The 22,097-nt window shown below is 58.6% G+C and overlaps 1 protein-coding gene across 1 annotated transcript in view; it reads left to right on the top strand.

The window, feature by feature from the left end:
- The window catches only part of LOC149913218 (sodium/glucose cotransporter 2-like), a 59,733-nt gene that overhangs the window by 804 nt on the left and 36,832 nt on the right, over positions 1–22,097 (top strand). Inside the window, exons 2-5 of the mRNA XM_090130481.1 lie at positions 4,195–4,299; positions 8,129–8,188; positions 12,882–12,986; positions 14,957–15,062. Of these exons, the coding sequence (XP_089986607.1) occupies positions 4,195–4,299; positions 8,129–8,188; positions 12,882–12,986; positions 14,957–15,062 (376 nt within the window). The remainder of the gene's footprint in view (positions 1–4,194; positions 4,300–8,128; positions 8,189–12,881; positions 12,987–14,956; positions 15,063–22,097) is intronic.

The following is a 22,097-nucleotide window of genomic DNA, read 5'->3' as shown; positions in this document are numbered from 1 at the left end:
TATGGGGTCGGATGGGGTTTTATGGGGGCTTATGGAGTCTTGTGGGGTCGGTTTGGGGTCTTATGGGGTTTTATGGGGTCTTATGGGGTCTTATGGGGTCGGATGGGGTCCTATGGGGTTTTACGGGGTCTTATGGTTTCTTATGGGGTTTTACGGGGTCTTATGGGGTCTTATGGGGTCGGTATGGGGTCTTATGGGGTTTTATGGGGTCGTTATGGGGTCGGTATGGGGTTTAATGGGGTTTTATGTGGTCTTATGGGGTCCTATGGGGTTTTATGGGGTTTTATGGGATTTTATGGGGTCTTATGGGGTTTTATGGGGGCTTATGGAGTCTTGTGGGGTCGGTTTGGGGTCTTATGGGGTTTTATGGGGTCTTATGGGGTCTTATGGGGTCGGATGGGGTCCTATGGGGTTTTACGGGGTTTTATGGGATTTTATGGGGTCGGATGAGGTTTTATGGGGGCTTATGGAGTCTTGTGGGGTCGGTTTGGGGTCTTATGGGGTTTTATGGGGTTTTATGGGGTCTTACGGGGTCTTATGGTTTCTTATGGGGTTTTACGGGATCTTATGGGGTCTTATGGGGTCGGTATGGGGTCTTATGGGGTTTTATGGGGTCGTTATGGGGTCGGTATGGGGTTTAATGGGGTTTTATGTGGTCTTATGGGGTCCTATGGGGTTTTATGGGGTTTTATGGGGTCTTATGGGGGCTTATGGGGTCAATATGGGGTCGTTATGGGGTTTTATGTGGTCTTATGGGGTTTTATGGGGTCTTATGTGGTCTTATGGGGTTTTATGGGGCTTTATGGGGGCTTATCGGGTCTTACGGGGTTTTATGGGGTCTTATGGGGTCTTATGGGGGCTTATGGGGTCGGTATGGGGTTTCATGGGGTTTTATGGTGTTTTATAGGGTCGTATGGGGTCGTATGGGGTCTTATGGGGTCCTATGGGGTTTTACGGGGTTTTATGGGGTCTTATGGGCTCGTATGGGGTCGTATGGGGTCTTATGGGGTCTTATGGGGTCGTATGGGGTCTTACGGGGTTTTATGGGGGCTTATGGGGTTTTACGGGGTCTTATGGGGTCTTATGGGGTTTTATGGGGGCTTATGGGGTTTTACGGGGTCTTATGGGGTCGTTATGGGGTCGTTATGGGGTTTTATGGGGTTTTATGGGGTTTTATGGGGGCTTTATGGGGTCTTATGGGGGCTTATGGGGTTTTATGGGGTCGTATGGGGTCGTATGGGGTCTTAAGGGGTTGGTATGGGGTCTTATGGGGTCTTACGGGGTTTTATGGGGTCTTATGGGGTCTTATGAGGGCTTATGGGATCTTATGGGGTCTTATGGGGTTTTATGGGGGCTTATGGGGTCAATATGGGGTTAGTATGGGGTTTTATGGGGTCTTATGGGGTTTTACGGGGTCTAATGTGGTCGTTATGGGGTCGGTATGGGGTTTTATGGGGTCTTCTGGGGTTTTATGGGGTTTTATGGGGTTGTATGGGGTCGTATGGGGGCCTATGGGGTTTTATGAGGTCCTATGGGGTTTTATGGGGTTTTATGGGGTTTTACGGGGTCTTATGGGTCGTATGGTTTCTCATGGGGTCTTATGGGGTTTTATGGGGTCTTATGGGGTCTTATGGGGTCGTATGGGGGCTTATGGGGTCTTGTGGGGTCAGTATGGGATTTTATGGGGTTTTATGGGGCTTTATGGGGTCTTATGGGGGCTTATGGGGTCGTATGGGGTCGGTATGGAGTCTTATGGGGTTTTATGTGGTTTTATGGGGTTTTATGGGGTCTTATGGGGTCTTATGGGGTTTTATGTGGTCTTATCGGGTCTTATGGGGTTTAATGTGGTCTTATGGACGCTTATGGGGTCGTTATGGGGTCTTATGAGGGCTTATGGGGTCTTATGGGGTTTTATGGGGTCCTATGGAGTCTTATGGGGTCTTATGGGGGCATATGGGGTCGTATGGGGTCCTTATGGGGTCTTATGGGGTCGGTATGGGGTCTTATGGGGTCGTATGGAGTCTTACGGGGTTTTATGGGGTCGGTTTGGGGTCTTATGGGGTCTTATGGGGTCGGTTTGGGGTCCTTATGGGGTCGTATGTGGTCTTATGGGATTCTATGGGGTCTTACGGGGTCGTTATGGGGTTCTATGGGGTCTTATGGGGTTTTATGGGGTTTTATGGGGTCTTATGGGGTCGTATGGGGTCTTACGGGATTCTATGGGGTCTTACGGGGTCGTTATGGGGTCTTATGCGGTCTTATGGGCTTTTATGGGGTTTCTATGGGGTCCTATGGGGCTCTATGGATCCCTATGGGTCTCTATGGGGTTCTATGGGGTCTTTATGGGATCTATTTGTCTCTATGGGATCTTTGGGGTCTCTATGGGTCTCTATGGGTCTATGGGGTCTTTATGGGATCTATGGGGTCTCTATGGGGTCCCTATAGGGTCTCTCTGGGTCTCTATGGGGTCTATGGGGTGTATGGGGTCTCTATGGGTCTCTATGAGTCTCTATGGGGTTCCTATAGGGTCTCTATGGGTGTCTATGGGGTCTTTATGGGGTCTATGGGTCCCTATAGGGTCTCTATGGGTCTCTATGGTCTCTATGGGGTCTTTATGGGATCTATGGGGTTCTATGGGTCTCTATGGGTCTCTATGGGTCGCTATGGGATCTATGGGGTCTCTATGGGATCTTTGGGGTCTGTACGGGATCTATGGGTCTCTATGGGATCTTTGGGGTCTGTATGGGTCCCTATGGGGTCACTATGGGTCTCTATGGGGTCTATGGGGTCTATGGGCTCCATGGGGTCCCTATGGGTCTCTATGGGTCCCTATGGGTCTCTATGGTCTCTATGGGGTCTTTATGGGATCTATGGGTGCCTATGGGGTCTCTATGGGGTCTCTACGGGTCTATGGGGTCTTTATGGAGTCTATGGGTCTCTATGGGGTCTCTATGGGATCTATGTGTCTCCATGGGTCTCTATGGGGTCTTTATGGGATCTATGGGGTCTCTATGGGGTCTCTATGGGTCCCTATGGGTGTCTATGGGTCTCTATGGTCTCTATGGGGTCTTTATGGGGTCTATGGGTCTCTATGGGATCTATGGGTCTTTATGGGGTCTATGGGTCTCTATGGGATCTATGGGTCTTTATGGGGTCTATGGGGTCCCTATAGGGTCTCTATGGGTCTCTGTGGGGTCTCTGTGGGTCTCTATGGGTCTCTATGGCGTCTATGTGTCTCTATGGGGTCTTTATGGGATCTATGGGGTCTATGGGGTCTCTATGGGTCTCTATGAGTCTCTATGGGGTTCGTATAGGGTCTCTATGGGTCGCTATGGGGTCTATGGGGTCTATGGGGTCTATGGGTCTCTATGGGTCTCTATGGGGTCTTTATGGGATCTATGGGGTCTCTATGGGGTCCCTATAGGGTCTCTATGGGTCTCTATGGGGTCTTTATGGGGTCTATGGGTCTCTGTGGGGTCCCTATAGGGTCTCTATGGGTCTCTATGGGGTCTTTATGGGATCTATGGGTCTCTATGGGGTCTCTATTCGTCTCTATGGGGTCTCTATGGGGTCTATGTGTCTCCATGCTTCTCTATGGGGTCTTTATGGGATCTATGGGTCTCTATGGGATCTATGGGTCTTTATGGGGTCTGTGGGGTCCCTATAGGGTCTCTATGGGTCTCTATGGGGTCTATGGGGTCTCTATGGGTCCCTATGGGTCTTTATGGGTCTCTATGGGTCTATGGGTCCCTATGGGGTCTCTATGGGGTCTATGTGTCTCCATGGGTCTCTACGGGGTCTTTATGGGATCTATGGGGTCTATGGGGTCTATGGGTCTCTATGGGGTTCCTATAGGGTCTCTATGGGGTCTCTATGTGTCTCTATGGGGTCTTTATGGGATCTCCGTCTCTCTATGGGATCTATGGGTTTCTCCCCCTCAAATGACATCACCCGTTACGATGACGTCACACCCCTTACGATGACGTCACACCCCTTACGATGACGTCACACCCCATGATGACGTCACACCCCTTATGATGACGTCACACCCCGCGATGACGTCGCACCCCTTATGATGACGTCGCACCCCTTATGATGACGTCACACCCCTTACGATGACGTCACACCCCTTATGATGACGTCACACCCCTTACGATGACGTCACATCCCCTGATGACGTCACACCCCCCCCAGGTTGGCTCCTCCCTCTTCGCGTCCAACATCGGCTCCGGCCATTTTGTGGGGTTGGCCGGGACGGCGGCGGCCAACGGGATCGCGGTCGGGGGATTCGAGTGGCACGTGTGGGGCCGAGCCGCAAGGAAACCCCACAGCCGCCCCACAGCCGCCCCACAGCCGCCCCATAGCGACCCCACAGCCGCCCCACAGCCGCCCCATAGCGACCCCACAGCCGCCCCATAGCCGCCCCATAGCCGCCCCACAGCCGCCCCATAGCCGCCCCATAGCCGCCCCATAGCGACCCCACAGCCGCCCCACAGCCGCCCCATAGCCGCCCCATAGCCGCCCCATAGCGACCCCACAGCCGCCCCATAGCGACCCCAGAGCTGCCCCATAGCGACCCCACAGCCGCCCCATAGCGACCCCATAGCGACCCCATAGCCGCCCCATAGGGACCCCAGAGAGACCCCAGTGCCGCCCCATAGCGACCCCACAGCCGCCCCATAGCCGCCCCATAGCGACCCCATAGTGATCCTATAGTGATCCCATACTGATCCCATAGGGACCCCAGAGCCGCCCCATAGAGACCCCAGAGAGACCCCATAGAGACCCCATAGCTGCCCTATAGGGAACCCATAGAGACCCCAGAGCCGCCCCATAGCGACCCCATAGCGACCCTATAGTGACCCCATAGTGACCCCATAGAGACCCCATAGAGACCCCATAGAGACCCCATAGTGACCCCATAGCGACCCCATAGGAACCGTATAGGGACACCATAGAAACCCCATAGCGACCCCATAGCTACCCCATAGTGACCCCATAGCCGCCCTATAGAGACCCCATAGCGACCCCATAGGAACCCCATAGAGACCCCATAGCGACCCCATAGGAACACAATAGAAACCCCATAGAGACCCCATAGAGACCGCATAGTCACCCCATAGTCACCCCATAGCGACCCCATAGAGACCCCACAGTGACCCCATAGTGATCCCATAGAGACCACATAGAGACCCCATAGCCGCCCCATAGAGACCCCATAGTGATCCCATAGGGACCCCATTGAGACCCCATAGAGACCCATAGACACCCCATAGCGACCCCAGAGCCACCCCATAGCTGCCCCATAGCGACCCCAGAGCGACCCCATAGTGATCCCATAGTGATCCCATAGGGACCCCATAGCCGCCCCATAGAGACCCCATAGCTGCCCCATAGCCGCCCCATAGCCGCCCCATAGCCGCCCCATAGCGACCCCAGAGCTGCCCCATAGGAACCCAATAGCGACCCCATAGTGATCCCATAGCGATCCCATAGTGATCCTATAGTGATCCCATAGGGACCCCATAGCTGCCCCATAGAGACCCCATAGCCGCCCCATAGCGACCCCACAGCCGCCCCATAGCGACCCCAGAGAGACCCCATAGCGACCCCATAGCGATCCCATAGTGATCCCAAAGTGACCCCATAGGGACCCCATAGGAACCCTATAGGGACCCCATAGAGACCCCATAGCTGCCCCATAGCGACCCCATAGCGACCCCAGAGCGACCCCATAGCGACCCCATAGCGACCCCATAGTGACCCCATAGAGACCCCATAGAGACCCCGTAGCGACATCCCTGCCCCACATCCCAGCCCCATGACCCCATAACTCTGCCCCACATCCCCACCCCATAACCCCACAACTCTGCCCCACATCCCAGCCCCGTAACCCCACAACTCTGCCCCACATCCCAGCCCCTCACCCCACAACTCTGCCCCACATCCCAGCCCCATAGCCCCACAACTCTGCCCCACATCCCAGCCCCATAACCCCATAACCCCATAACTCTTCCCCACATCCCAGCCCCTCACCCCACATCCCAGCCCCACATCCCCATCCCATAACCCCACATCCCAACCCCACAACTCTGCCCCACATCGCCATCCCACATCCCAGCCCCATAACCCCATAACTCTGCCCCACATCCCAGCCCCTCACCCCACATCCCAGCCCCACATCCCCATCCCATAACCCCACATCCCAACCCCACAACTCTGCCCCACATCGCCATCCCACATCCCAGCCCCATAACCCCATAACTCTGCCCCACATCCCAGCCCCTCACCCCACATCCCAGCCCCACATCCCCATCCCATAACCCCACATCCCAACCCCACAACTCTGCCCCACATCGCCACCCCACATCCCAGCCCCATAACCCCACAACTCTGCCCCACATCCCAGCCCCACATCTCTGCCCCACATCCCTGCCCCATAACCCCATAACCCTGCCCCACATGCCAGCCCCTCACCCCACAACTCTGCCCCACATCCCAGCCCCATAGCCCCATAACCCTGCCTCACATCCCAGCCCCACATCCCAGCCCCATAACCCCACAACTCTGCCCCACATCCCTGCCCCACATCCCTGCCCCATATCCCCACCCCATAATTCTGCCCCACATCCCAGCCTCTCACCGCACAAATCTGCCCCACATCCCAGCCCCATAACCCCATAACCACACAACTCTGCCCCACATCCCCACCCCATAACCCCACATCCCTGCCCCACATCCCTGCCCCATAACCACACTACTCTGCCCCACATCCCACCACCTCACCCCACAACTCTGCCCCACATCCCCGCCCCATAACCCTATAACCCCACCCCACATCCAGCCCCACATCCCAGCCCCAGAACCCCACATCCCTGCCCCACATCCCAGCCCCACATCCCTGCCCCACATCCCAGCCCCATAACCCCATAACCCCACAACTCTGCCCCACATCCCAGCCCCACATCCCTGCCCCACATCCCAGCCCCATAACCCCATAACCCCACAACTCTGCCCCACATCCCAGCCCCACATCCCTGCCCCACATCCCTGCCCCATATCCCCACCCCATAATTCTGCCCCACATCCCTGCCCCACATCCCTGCCTCTCACCGCACAAATCTGCCCCATATCCCAGCCCCATAACCTCATAACCCCACAACTCTGCCCCACATCCCAGCCCCGTAACCCCATAACTCTGCCCCACATCCCAGCCCCACATCCCTGCCCCACATCCCCACCCCATAACCCCACATCCCTGCCCCATAACCCCACCCCATAACCCCATAACCCTGCCCCACATCCAGCCCCACATCCCAGCCCCACATCCCTGCCCCACTTCCCAGCCCCCGAACCCCACAGCTCTGCCCCACATCCCCACCCCATAACCCCATAACCCTGCCCCACATCCCAGCCCCACATCCCCGTCCCATAACCCCATAACTCTGCCCCACATCCCCACCCCACTTCCCAGCCCCACATCTCTGCCCCACTTCCCAGCCCCTCATCCCAGCCCCATAACCCCATAACCCCGCCCCACATCCCAGCCCCACATCCCCACCCCATAACCGCATAACTCTGCCCCACATCCCTGACCCACATCCCAGCCCCATAACCCCACATCCCTGCCCCACATCCCCGCCTCACATCCCTGCCCCACATCCCCAACCCATAACCCTGCCCCACAACTCTGCCCCACATCCCTGCCCCACATCCCAGCCCCATAACCCCATAACCTCACCCCACATCCAGCCCCACATCCCAGCCCCACATCCCAGCCCCATAACCCCACATCCAGCCCCACATCCCAGCCCCACATCCCAGCCCCATGACCCCATAACTCTGCCCCACATCCCCACCCCATAACCCCACATCCCTGCCCCACATCCCAGCCCCTCACCCCACAACTCTGCCCCACATCCCTGCCCCATAACCCCGCCCCACATCCCAGCCCCTCACCCCACATCCCAGCCCCACATCCCAGCCCCACATCCCTGCCCCACATCCCAGCCCCATAACCCCACATCCCAACCCCACAACTCTGCCCCACCTCCCAGCCCCACATCCCCGCCCCATAACCCCGCCCCACATCCCCACCCCCCCCTCTTTTTCCCTGCCCCACACGCAGGCGATGTTTATGGTGCTGCTGCTGGGTTGGATCTTCGTCCCCATCTACATCAGGGCTGGGGTGAGTCGATGGCGGCCCCACAGTGACGTCATCACGGCCCCATGATGACGTCATCACGGCCCCAAAATGACGTCATCACGGCCCCACAGTGACGTCATCGCGGCCCCATGATGATGTCATCACGGCCCCAAAATGGCGGCATCAAAGCCCCCAAAATGGCGGCATCACGGCCTCAGAGTGACGTCATCACGGCCCCAAAATGGCGTCATCATGGCCCCACAGAGTGACGTCATTGCAGTCCCAAAATGGCGGCATCAAAGCCCCAAAATGGCGGCATCACGGCCCCACAGAGTGACGTCATCGCAGCCCCAAAATGGCGTCATTACAGCCCCAAAATGGCGGCATCACGGCCCCACAGAGTGACGTCATGACGGCCCCAAAATGGCGTCATCACGGCCCCATGATGACATCATCACAGCCCCACAGAGTGACGTCATCGCGGCCCCAAAATGGCGGCATTACGGCCCCAAAATGACGTCATCACGGCCCCAAAATGGCGGCATCACAGCCCCACAGAGTGACGTCATGACGGCCCCAAAATGGCGTCATCACGGCCCCATGATGACATCATCACAGCCCCACAGAGTGACGTCATCGCGGCCCCAAAATGGCGGCATTACGGCCCCACAATGACGTCATCACGGCCCCCAAAATGGCGGCATCACGGCCCCATAGAGTGACGTCATCGCAGCCCCAAAATGGCGTCATTACAGCCCCAAAATGGCGGCATCACGGCCCCAAAGAGTGACGTCATTGCGGCCCCACATTGTGGCGTCATCACTGCCTCCAAAATGGCGTCATTACGGCCCCAAAATGACGTCATGACGGTGCCATGATGACGTCATCGCGGCCCCAAAATGGGGTCATCACAGCCCCACAGAGTGACGTCATCGCAGCCCCACAATGACATCATCACGGCCCTACAATGACGTCATCACGCCCCCAAAATGGCGTCATCACGGCCACACAGAGTGACGTCATCGCGGCCCCAAAATGGCGGCATCACGGCCCCAAATGACGTCACGACCCCGCAGTGATATCATGACCCCCCGATGATGTCACGACCCCGATGACATCACGACCCCCCAGTGACGTCACGACCCCCCGATGATGTCACGACACCAATGACATCACAACCCCCCGATGACGTCACAACCCCCTGATGACGTCACAACCCCCCAGTGATGTCACGACACCGATAACGTCGTGACTCCCCAGTGACGTCACGACCCCCAATGATGTCACGACCCCTGAAGATGTCACGACCCCTGATGACGTCACAACACCCCCGTGATGCCACGACCCCGATGACGTCACGACCCCCCTGTGACGTCACGACCCCCAAGTGATCTCACGACCCCCAATGACGTCATGACCCCTGAAGATGTCACAACCCCCGATGACATCACAACCCCCCGATGAAGTCACGACCCTGATGACGTCACGACCCCCAAGTGATCTCACGACCCCCAATGACATCACGCCCCCCAATGACGTCACCCTGTTCCCCATAACTCCACTCCCCCATGACGTCACGACCCCCTGATGACATCACGACGCCCCGATGAAGTCACGACCCCCCGATGACGTCACGACCCCCAGTGACGTCACGCCCCCCGATGACGTCACCCTGTTCCCCATAACTCCACTCCCCCATGACGTCACGACCCCCCGATGACGTCACGACCCCCCAGTGACGTCACGACCCCCCAATGAAGTCACGACCCCCAAGTGATCTCACAAGCCCCGATGATCTCACGACCCCCCAATGACATCGCGACCCCCAATGACGTCACGACCCCTGAAGATGTCACAACCCCTGATGACATCACAACCCCCCAATGACATCACGACCCTGATGACGTCACGACCCCGATGACGTCACCCTGTTCCCCATAACTCCACTCCCCCATGACATCACGACCCCGATGACGTCACGACCCCCCTGTGACGTCACGACCCCCAAGTGATCTCACGACCCCCAATGACGTCATGACCCCAGAAGATGTCACAACCCCCGATGACATCACAACCCCCCGATGAAGTCACGACCCTGATGACGTCACGACCCCCTGATGACATCACGACCCCCCAGTGACATCGCAACCCCCTGATGACGTCACGACCCCTATGACATCACGACTCACCGATAATATCACGACCCTGATGACGTCACGACCCCCGATGACGTCACCCTGTTCCCCATAACTCCACTCCCCCATGACTTCACGATCCACGATGACGTCACGACCCCCCAGTGACGTCACGACCCCCCGATGATGTCACGACCCCCCGATGATGTCACGACCCCCTGATGACGTCACGACCCCCTGATGACATCACAACCCCCCGATGATGTCACGACCCCCGATGACATCACAAGCCCCCGATGACGTCATGACCCCCAGTGACATCACGACCTCCGATGACGTCACGACCCCCCAGTGACATCACAACCCCCCGATGACGTCACGCCCCATGATGACATCACGACCCCCCGATGACGTCATGACCCCCAAGTGATCTCACGAGCCCCAATGATGTCACGACCCCCCGATGACATCACAACCCCCCAATGACATCACGACCCTGATGACGTCACGACCGCGATGACGTCACGACCCCCTGATGACATCACGACCCCCCGATGACGTCACGACCCCCCAGTGACATCACGAGCCCCCGATGATGTCACGACACCCGATGACGACACGACCCCCCAGTGATGTCACGACCCCCAATGACGTCACGACCCCCCAATGACATCACGACCCTGATGACGTCACGACCCCCCGATGACGTCACGACCCCCAAGTGATCTCACAAGCCCCAATGATGTCACAACCCCCCAATGACATCACGACCCCGATGACGTCACGACCCCCGATGACATCACAACCCCCCGATGAAGTCACGACCCCCAAGTGATCTCACAAGCCCAATGATGTCACGACCCCCCAATGACATCACGACCCTGATGACGTCACGACCCCCCGGTGACGTCACAACCCCCTGATGACATCACAACCCCCAGTGGTGTCACGGCACCGATAACGTCGCGACTCCCCAGTGACGTCACGACCCCCAATGACGTCACGACCCCTGAAGATGTCACGACCCCTGATGACGTCACGACCCCCCAATGACATCACAACCCCGATGACGTCACGACCCTGATGACGTCACCCTGTTCCCCATAACTCCACTCCCCCATGACGTCACGACCCCCTGATGACGTCACGACTCCCCAGTGACGTCACGACCCCCAAGTGATCTCACGAGCCCCGATGATGTCACGACCCCCAATGACATCACGACCCTGATGACGTCACCCCGTTCCCCATAACTCCACTCCTCCATGACGTCACGACCCCCTGATGACATCACAACCCCCCAGTGACGTCACGCCCCCCAATGACGTCAGGACCCCTCCATGACGTCACGACCCCCAAGTGATCTCACGAGCCCCAATGATGTCACGACCCCCCGATGACGTCACGACCCCCCAGTGACGTCACGACCCCCCTGTGACGTCACGACCCCCGATGACGTCGCGACTCCCCAGTGACGTCACAACCCCCTGATGACGTCACGACCCCTGATGATGTCACGACCCCTAATGACGTCACGACCCTCAAATGACATCACGACCCCCAGTGATGTCACGACCCGCTCGTGATGTCACGACCCCCCGATGACGTCACCCTGTTCCTCATAACTCCACTCCCCCATGATGCCACGACCCCCTGATGACGTCACGACTCCCCAGTGACGTCACGACCCCCCGATGACATCACGACCCCGATGACGTCACCACCCCCTGATGACATCACGACCCCCAGTGACGTCACACCCCCCGATGATGTCACGACCCCCGATGACATCACAACCCCCTGATGATGTCAGGACCCCCGATGATGTCAGGACCCCCGATGATGTCATGACCGCAATGACGTCATGACCCCCCGATGACGTCACGACCCCCCCAGTGACATCACGAGCCCCCGATGATGTCACGACACCCGATGACGACACGACCCCCCAGTGATGTCACGACCCCCAATGACGTCACGACCCCCCAATGACATCACGACCCTGATGACGTCACGACCCCCCGATGACGTCACGACCCCCAAGTGATCTCACAAGCCCCAATGATGTCACAACCCCCCAATGACATCACGACCCCGATGACGTCACGACCCCCGATGACATCACAACCCCCCGATGAAGTCACGACCCCCAAGTGATCTCACAAGCCCAATGATGTCACGACCCCCCAATGACATCACGACCCTGATGACGTCACGACCCCCCGATGACGTCACAACCCCCTGATGACATCACAACCCCCAGTGGTGTCACGGCACCGATAACGTCGCGACTCCCCAGTGACGTCACAACCCCCCAATGACATCACAATCCCGATGACGTCATGACCCCCTGATGACGTCACGACCCACCAGTGACGTCACGACCCCGCGATGATGTCACGACACCCTGATGACGTCATGACCCCCAGTGACGTCACAACCCCCCGATGACGTCACGACCCCCCAGTGACGTCACGCCCCCCAATGACGTCACCCTGTTCCCCATAACTCCACTCCCCCATGACGTCACGACCCCCTGATGATGTCACGACCCCCGATGACGTCACGACCCCCCGATGATGTCACGACACCCCCCCCAGGTGACGACGATGCCGCAATACCTGCGCAGGCGCTTCGGCGGAACCCGCATCCAAATCTGCCTCTCGCTGCTGTCGCTGCTCCTCTACGTCACCACCAAGATCTCCGTCAGTGGGGCGCTATGGGGCGCTATGGGGCGCTATGGGGCGCAATGGGGCGCAATGGGGCTCTATGGGGCGCTATGGGGCGCTATGGGTTTCTATGGGGCGCTATGAGGCTCTATGGGGTGATATGAGGCGCAATGGGGCTCTCTGGGGCGCTATGGGGCGCTATGGGTCTCTAAGGGGCGCTATGGGGCGCTATGGGGCGCTATGGGGCTCTATGGGGCGCAATGGGGTTCTATGGCGCGCTATGGGGCTCTACGGGGCGCTATGGGGCGCTATGGGGCGCTATGGGGCGCTATGGGTCTCTAAGGGGCGCTATGGGGCGCTATGGGGCGCTATGGGGCTCTATGGAGCTCTATGGGCTCTATGGGGCGCTATGGGGCTCTATGGGTTTCTATGGGGCGCTATGAGGCTCTATGGGGTTATATGGGGCGATATGGGGCGCTATGGGGCGCTATGGGGCGCTATGGGGCGCTATGAGGCTCTATGGGGCGCTATGGGGCGCTATGGGGAGCTATGGGGGGCTATGGGGCGCTATGGGGCTCTATGGGGCTCTATGGGGCTCTATGGGTTTCTATGGGGCTCTATGGGGCTCTATGGGGCTCTATGGGTTTCTATGGAGCTCTATGGGCTCTATGGGGCGCAATGGGCCGCTATGGGGCGCTATGAGGCTCTATGGGGCTCTATGGAGCTCTATGGGGGGCTATGGGGCTCTATGTGGCGCTATGGGGCGCTACGGGGCGCTACGGGTCGCTATGGGTCTCTATGGGGTTTCTATGGGGCTCTATGAGGTTCTATGGGGGGCTATGGGGGCTCTATGGGGAGCTATGGGGCTCAATGGGGCTCTATGGGGCTCTATGGGGGGGCTATGGGGCGCTATGAGGCTCTATGGCGTTTCTATGGGGCTCTATGGGGCTCTATGGGGCGCAATGGGGCTCTATGGGGCGCTATGGGGCTCTGTGGGTCTCTATGGGGCTCTATGGGTCTCTAAGGGTCTCTATGAGTCTCTATGAGGCACTACGGGGCGCTATGGGGCTCTATGGGGCTCTATGGGGCGCTATGGGGCCCTATGGGGTGCTATGAGGCTCTATGGGGCTCTATGGGGCGCTATGGGGCTCTATGGGGCGCTATGAGGCTCTATGGGGCTCTATGGGGCGCGATGGCGCGCTATGGGGTGCTATGGGGCGCTATGGGGGGTTATGGGGCGCTATGGGGAGCTATGGGGCGCTATGGGGCTCTATTGGTTTCTATGGGGCTCTATGGGGCGCTATGGGGAGCTATGGGGCGCTATGGTGCTCTATTGGTTTCTATGGGGCTCTATGGGGCGCTATGGTGCGCTATGGGGCGCTATGGGGCTCTATGGGGCGCTATGGGGCGCCATGGGGGGCTATGGGGTCTCTATGGGGCTCTATGGGGTCTCTATGGGGGTCTATGGGGCGCTATGGGGCTCTATGGGGGGCTATGGGGCGCTATGGGGCGCCATGGGGCGCTATGGGGCTCTATGGGGTGCTATGGGGCGCTATGGGGCGCTATGGGTCTCTATGGGGTCCCTATGGGTCTCTATGGGTCCCTATGGGTCTCTATGGTCTCTATGGGTCTCTATGGGGTCTCTATGGGTCTCTATGGGGTCCCTATGGGTCTCTATGGTCTCTATGGTCTCTATGGGTCTCTATGGGGTCTCTATGGGTCTCTATGTGTCCCTATGTGTCTCCATGGGTCTCTATGGGTCTCTATGGGTCCCTATGGGTCTCTATGGGTCTCTATGGGGTCCCTATGGGTCCCTATGGGTCTCTATGGGGCTCTATGTGTCCTTATGGGGTTCCTATGTGTCCCTATGTGTCCCTATGTGTCCCTATGGGTCTCTATGGGTCTCTATGGGTCTCTATGGGTCTCTATGGTCCCTATGGTCCCTATGGGTCCCTATGGGTGTGCAATGCGTGGCGGTGCCGCAGGGTGGCGCTGTTTGGCCGCAGGTGGACCTGTTCTCGGGGGCGGTGTTCCTGCAGGCGGCGCTGGGCTGGGATTTGTACGGCGCGGTGGCGGCGCTGCTCGGGGTCACCGCCGTTTACACCATCACTGGTGCGGACTGGGAGCACTGGGAGCACTGGGAGCCGTACTGGGAGCAATGGGTGCCGAACTGGGAGCACTGGGAGCAATGGACGCCTTACTGGGAGCACTGGGAGCCGTACTGGGAGCACTGGGAGCACTGGGAGCCTTACTGGGAGCACTGGGAGCACTGGGAGCCTTACTGGGAGTGTTACTGGGAGCACTGGGAGCCGTACTGGGAGCACTGGGAGCACTGGGAGCCTTACTGGGAGCACTGGGAGCCGTACTGGGAGCACTAGGAGCCGTACTGGGAGCACTGGGAGCACTGGGAGCCTTACTGGGAGCACTGGGAGCCTTTCTGGGAGCCTTTCTGGGAGCCTTACTGGGAGCACTGGGAGCCTTACTGGGAGCACTGGGAGCCGTACTGGGAGCACTAGGAGCACTGGTGGCCTTACTGGGAGCCTTACTGGGAGCACTGGGAGCACTGGGAGCCTTACTGGGAGTAGTACTGGGAGCACTGGGAGCACTGGGAGCACTGGGAGCACTGGGAGCCTTACTGGGAGCACTGGGAGCACTGGGAGCACTGGGAGCCTTTCTGGGAGCCTTACTGGGAGCACTGGGAGCCATACTGGGAGCGTTTCTGGGAGCACTGGGAGCACTGGGAGTACTGGGAGCACTGGGAGCCATACAGGGAGCCTTACTGGGAGCACTGGGAGCAATGGGAGCCGTACTGGGAGTGTTACTGGGAGCACTGGGAGCACTGGGAGCCTTACTGGGAGCACTGGGAGCCGTACTGGGAGTGTTACTGGGAGCACTGGGAGCAATGGGAGCACTGGGAGCCGTACTGGGAGCAATGGGAGCCATTCTGGGAGTGTTACTGGGAGCACTGGGAGCACTGGGAGCCTTACTGGGAGCACTGGGAGCCATTCTGGTAGTGTTACTGGGAGCACTGGGAGCACTGGGAGCCGTACTGGGAGTCTTACTGGGAGCACTGGGAGCACTGGGAGCCGTACTGGGAGCAATGGGAGCCGTACTGGGAGTGTTACTGGGAGCACTGGGAGCCGTACTGGGAGCACTGGGAGCCATACTGGGAGTGTTACTGGGAGCACTGGGAGCACTGGGAGCCTTACTGGGAGCACTGGGAGCACTGGGAGCACTGGGAGCCTTTCTGGGAGCCTTACTGGGAGCACTGGGAGCCGTACTGGGAGCACTGGGAGCAATGGGAACTTTACTGGGAGTAATACTGGGAGTGTTACTGGGAGCACTGGGAGCACTGGGAGCCGTACTGGGAGTGTTACTGGGAGCACTGGGAGCAATGGGAGCCTTACTGGGAGCACTGGGAGCACTGGGAGCCTTTCTGGGAGTGTTACTGGGAGCACTGGGAGTAACAGGAGCCACACTGGGAGCACTGGGAGCACTGGGAGCCTTACTGGGAGTGATACTGGTGCGGACTGGGAGCACTGGGAGCCACACTGGGATCACTGGGAGCACTGGGAGCAATGGGAGCCTTACTGGGAGTGTTACTGGGAGTGATACTGGGAGCACTGGGAGCCATACTGGGAGCCTTTCTGGGAGTGTTACTGGGAGCACTGGGAGCACTGGGAGCCATACTGGGAGCCTTACTGGGAGCACTGGGAGCAATGGGAGCCGTACTGGGAGCACTGGGAGTTTTACTGGGAGCTTTACTGGGAGCACTGGGAGCCATACTGGGAGCGTTTCTGGGAGCACTGGGAGCACTGGGAGCCTTACAGGGAGCCGTACTGGGAGCACTGGGAGCACTGGGAGCCTTACAGGCAGTGTTACTGGGAGTACTGGGAGCACTGGCAGCCGTACTGGGAGTGTTACTGGGAGCACTGGGAGCAACAGGAGCCACACTGGGAGCACTGGGAGCACTGGGAGCCTTACTGGGAGTGATACTGGTGCGGACTGGGAGCACTGGGAGCCGCACTGGGAGCACTGGGAGCTTTAGTGGGAGGACTGGGAGCACTGGGAGCCTTACTGGGAGCAATGGGAGCCGTACTGGGAGCACTGGGAGTTTTACTGGGAGCTTTACTGGGAGCACTGGGAGCCATACTGGGAGCGTTTCTGGGAGCACTGGGAGCACTGGGAGCCTTACAGGGAGCCGTACTGGGAGCACGGGGAGCACTGGGAGCCTTACTGGGAGTGTTACTGGGAGCACTGGGAGCACTGGGAGCCGTACTGGGAGTGTTACTGGGAGCACTGGGAGCACTGGGAGCCGTACTGGGAGTGTTTCTGGGAGCACTGGGAGCACTGGGAGCACTGGGAGCCTTACAGGGAGCCTTACTGGGAGCACTGGGAGCACTGGGAGCCGTACTGGGAGCACTGGGAGCAATGGACGCCTTACTGGGAGCACTGGGAGCCTTTCTCGGAGTGTTACTGGTGCAAACTGGGAGCACTGGGAGCCTTACTGGGAGCACTGGGAGCAATGGGAGCCTTACTGGGAGCCTTTCTGGGAGTGTTACTGGGAGCACTGGGAGCCATACTGGGAGCACTGGGAGCCTTACTGGGAGTGTTACTGGGAGTGTTACTGGGAGCACTGGGAGCACTGGGAGCCTTACTGGGAGCACTGGGAGCACTGGGAGCCATTCTGGGAGTGTTACTGGGAGCACTGGGAGCACTGGGAGCCGTACTGGGAGTGTTACTGGGAGCACTGGGAGCCTTACTGGGAGTGTTACTGGGAGCACTGGGAGCCTTACAGGCAGCGTTACTGGGAGCACTGGGAGCACTGGGAGCCTTACTGGGAGTGTTACTGGGAGCACTGGGAGCACTGGGAGCCTTACTGGGAGTGTTACTGGGAGTGTTACTGGGAGCACTGGGAGCACTGGGAGCCATTCTGGGAGTGTTACTGGGAGCACTGGGAGCCTTACTGGGAGCCTTACTGGGAACCTTACTGGGAGCACTGGGAGCAATGGGAGCCATTCTGGGAGTGTTACTGGGAGCACTGGGAGCCTTACTGGGAGCCTTACTGGGAACCTTACTGGGAGCACTGGGAGCCTTACTGGGAGCACTGGGAGTTTTACTGGGAGCTTTACTGGGAGCACTTGGAGCCTTACTGGGAGTGTTACTGGGAGTGTTACCGGGAGCACTGGGAGCACTGGGAGCCTTACTGGGAGCACTGGAAGCCTTACTGGGATCACTACTGGGAGCACTGGGAGCACTGGGAGCTTTACTGGGAGCACTGGGAGCAATGGGAGCTTTACTGGGAGTAGTACTGGGAGTGTTACTGGGAGCACTGGGAGCCATACTGGGAGCACTGGGAGCACTGGGAGCACTGGGAGCCTTACTGGGAGCACTGGGAGCACTGGGAGCCGTACTGGGAGCCTTGCTGGGAGCACTGGGAGCACTGGGAGCCTTACTGGGAGCCGTACTGGGAGCACTGGGAGCCTTACAGGCAGCGTTACTGGGAGCACTGGGAGCACTGGGAGCCTTACTGGGAGTGTTACTGGGAGCACTGGGAGCACTGGGAGCCTTACTGGGAGTGTTACTGGTGCGGACTGGGAGCACTGGGAGCCGCACTGGGAGCACTGGGAGCGCTGGGAGCACTGGGAGTGTTACTGGGAGTGTTACTGGGAGCAATGGGAGCACTGGGAGCCTTACTGGGAGCAATGGGAGCCGTACTGGGAGCACTGGGAGCACTGGGAGCACTGGGAGCCTTACTGGGAGCACTGGGAGCCGTACTGGGAGCAATGGGAGCCGTACTGGGAGTGTTACTGGGAGCACTGGGAGCCTTACTGGGAGTGTTACTGGTGCGGACTGGGAGCAATGGGAGCCGCACTGGGAGCACTGGGAGCACTGGGAGCCTTACTGGGAGTGTTACTGGTGCGAACTGGGAGCACTGGGAGCCTTACTGGGAGCCTTTCTGGGAGTGTTACTGGGAGCACTGGGAGCACTGGGAGCCATTCTGGGAGTGTTACTGGGAGCACTGGGAGCACTGGGAGCAATGGGAGCAACACTGGGAGCACTGGGAGCACTGGGAGCCTTACTGGGAGTGTTACTGGTGCGGACTGGGAGCAATGGGAGCCGTACTGGGAGTGTTACTGGGAGCACTGGGAGCACTGGGAGCCATACTGGGAGCACCGGGAGCCTTACTGGGAGCACTGGGAGCCGTACTGGGAGCACCAGGAGCCTTACTGGTAGCACTGGGAGCCTTACAGGGAGCACTGGGAGTTTTACTGGGAGCTTTACTGGGAGCACTGGGAGCCTTACTGGGAGTGTTACTGGGAGCACTGGGAGCAATGGGAGCCATTCTGGGAGTGTTACTGGGAGCACTGGGAGCACTGGGAGCCTTACTGGGAGCACTGGGAGCCGTACTGGGAGCACTGGGAGCCGTACTGGGAGTGTTACTGGGAGCACTGGGAGCAACGGGAGCCACACTGGGAGCACTGGGAGCACTGGGAGCCTTACTGGGAGTGATACTGGTGCAAACTGGGAGCACTGGGAGCCGCACTGGGAGCACAGGGGGCTTTAGTGGAAGGACTGGGAGCACTGGGAGCCTTACTGGGAGCAATGGGAGCCGTACTGGGAGCCTTACTGGGAGCCTTACTGGGAGCACTGGGAGCCTTACTGGGAGCCTTACTGGGAGCACTGGGAGCCTTACTGGGAGCCTTTCTGGGAGCCTTACTGGGAGCCTTACTGGGAGCACTGGGAGCCTTACTGGGAGCAATGGGAGCCTTACTGGGAGCCTTGCTGGGAGCACTGGGAGTACTGGGAGCCTTACTGGGAGCACTGGGAGCAATGGGAGCCATTCTGGGAGTGTTACTGGGAGCACTGGGAGCCTTACTGGGAGTAGTACTGGGAGCACTGGGAGCACTGGGAGCCTTTCTGGGAGTGTTACTGGGAGCACTGGGAGCACTGGGAGCCTTTCTGGGAGCCTTTCTGGGAGTGTTACTGGTGCAAACTGGGAGCACTGGGAGCCTTACTGGGAGCACTGGGAGCAATGGGAGCCTTACTGGGAGCCTTTCTGGGAGTGTTACTGGGAGCACTGGGAGCCATACTGGGAGCACTGGGAGCCGTACTGGGAGCACTGGGAGCACTGGGAGCACTGGGAGCACTGGGAGCCGTACTGGGAGTGTTACTGGGAGCACTGGGAGCCGTACTGGGAGCAATGGGAGCCGTACTGGGAGTGTTACTGGGAGCACTGGGAGCACTGGGAGCACTGGGAGCCTTTCTGGGAGCCTTACTGGGAGCACTGGGAGCCGTACTGGGAGTGTTACTGGGAGCACTGGGAGCAATGGGAGCCGTACTGGGAGCACTGGGAGCACTGGGAGCCGTACTGGGAGCCTTACTGGGAGCCTTACTGGGAGCACTGGGAGCCTTACTGGGAGCCTTACTGGGAGCACTGGGAGCCTTACTGGGAGCAATGGGAGCCGTACTGGGAGCCTTGCTGGGAGCACTGGGAGCCTTACTGGGAGTGTTACTGGGAGCACTGGGAGCACTGGGAGCCTTACTGGGAGCACTGGGAGCCATTCTGGGAGTGTTACTGGGAGCACTGGGAGCACTGGGAGCCTTACTGGGAGCACTGGGAGCACTGGGAGCCTTACTGGGAGTGTTACTGGGAGCACAGGAGATGTACTGGGAGCACTGGGAGCAATGGGAACTTTACTGGGAGTAATACTGGGAGTGTTACTGGGAGCACTGGGAACACTGGGAGCCTTACTGGGAGCACTGGGAGCCGTACTGGGAGTGTTACTGGGAGCACTGGGCGCAATGGGAGCCTTACTGGGAGCACTGGGAGCACTGGGAGCCTTTCTGGGAGTGTTACTGGGAGCACTGGGAGCAACAGGAGCCACACTGGGAGCACTGGGAGCCGTACTGGGAGTGTTACTGGGAGCACTGGGAGCAATGGGAGCCTTACTGGGAGCCTTACTGGGAGCGCTGGGAGCAATGGGAGCCTTACTGGGAGCACTGGGAGCCTTACTGGGAGTGTTACTGGTGCGAACTGGGAGCACTGGGAGCCTTACTGGGAGTGTTACTGGGAGCACTGGGAGCAATGGGAGCCTTACTGGGAGCCTTACTGGGAGCACTGGGAGGTTTACTGGGAGCACTACTGGGAGTGTTACTGGGACCACTGGGAGCCTTACTGGGAGCACTGGTGTGACTGGTGCGTCTTACTGGGAGCACTGGTGTGACTGGTGTGTCTTACTGGTCTTACTGGTGTGACTGGTGTGTCTTACTTTTCTTACTGGTGTGACTGGTGTGTCTTACTGGTGTGACTGGTGCGACTGGTGCGTCTTACTGGTGTGACTGGTGCATCTTACTGGTGTGACTGGTGCGTCTTACTGGTGTAACTGGTGAGTCTTACTGGTCTTACTGGTGTGACTGGTGTGTCTTTCCAGTGTTACTGGTCTTACTGGTGTGACTGGTGCGTCTTACTGGTGTGACTGGTGTGACTGGTGCGTCTTACTGGTCTTACTGGTGTGACTGGTGCATCATACGGGTGTGACTGGTGCGTCTTACTGGTGTGACTGGTGTGACTGGTGAATCTTACTGGTCTTACTGGTGCGTCTTACTGGTCTTACTGGTGTGACTGGTGCGACTGGTGCGTCTTACTGGTCTTACCGGTGCATCTTACTGGTGTTACTGGTGCGTCTTACTGGTGTGACTGGTGTGACTGGTGCGTCTTACTGCTCTTACTGGTGTGACTGGTGAGTCTTACTGGTCTTACTGGTGTGACTGGTGCATCTTACTGCTCTTACTGGTGTGACTGGTGAGTCTTACTGGTGTGACTGGTGTGACTGGTGGGTCTTACTGGTCTTACTGGTGCATCTTACTGGTCTTACTGGTGTGACTGGTGAGTCTTACTGGTGTGACTGGTGCGACTGGTGTGTCTTACTGGTCTTACCGGTGCATCTTACTGGTCTTACTGGTGCGTCTTACTGGTGTGACTGGTGTGACTGGTGAGTCTTACTGGTCTTACTGGTGTGACTGGTGTATCTTACTGGTGTGACTGGTGCGTCTTACTGGTGTTACTGGTGTGACTGGTGTGTCTTTCCAGTGTTACTGGTCTTACTGGTGTGACTGGTGCGTCTTACTGGTGTGACTGGTGTG

Source organism: Phasianus colchicus, chromosome 40, assembly GCF_987193195.1.
Source record: "Phasianus colchicus chromosome 40, bPhaCol1.hap1.1, whole genome shotgun sequence".
Classification (NCBI taxonomy): domain Eukaryota; kingdom Metazoa; phylum Chordata; class Aves; order Galliformes; family Phasianidae; genus Phasianus; species Phasianus colchicus.
Note: the sequence above shows the minus strand (reverse complement) of the source record. Positions and strands in the feature narration are given on the sequence as shown.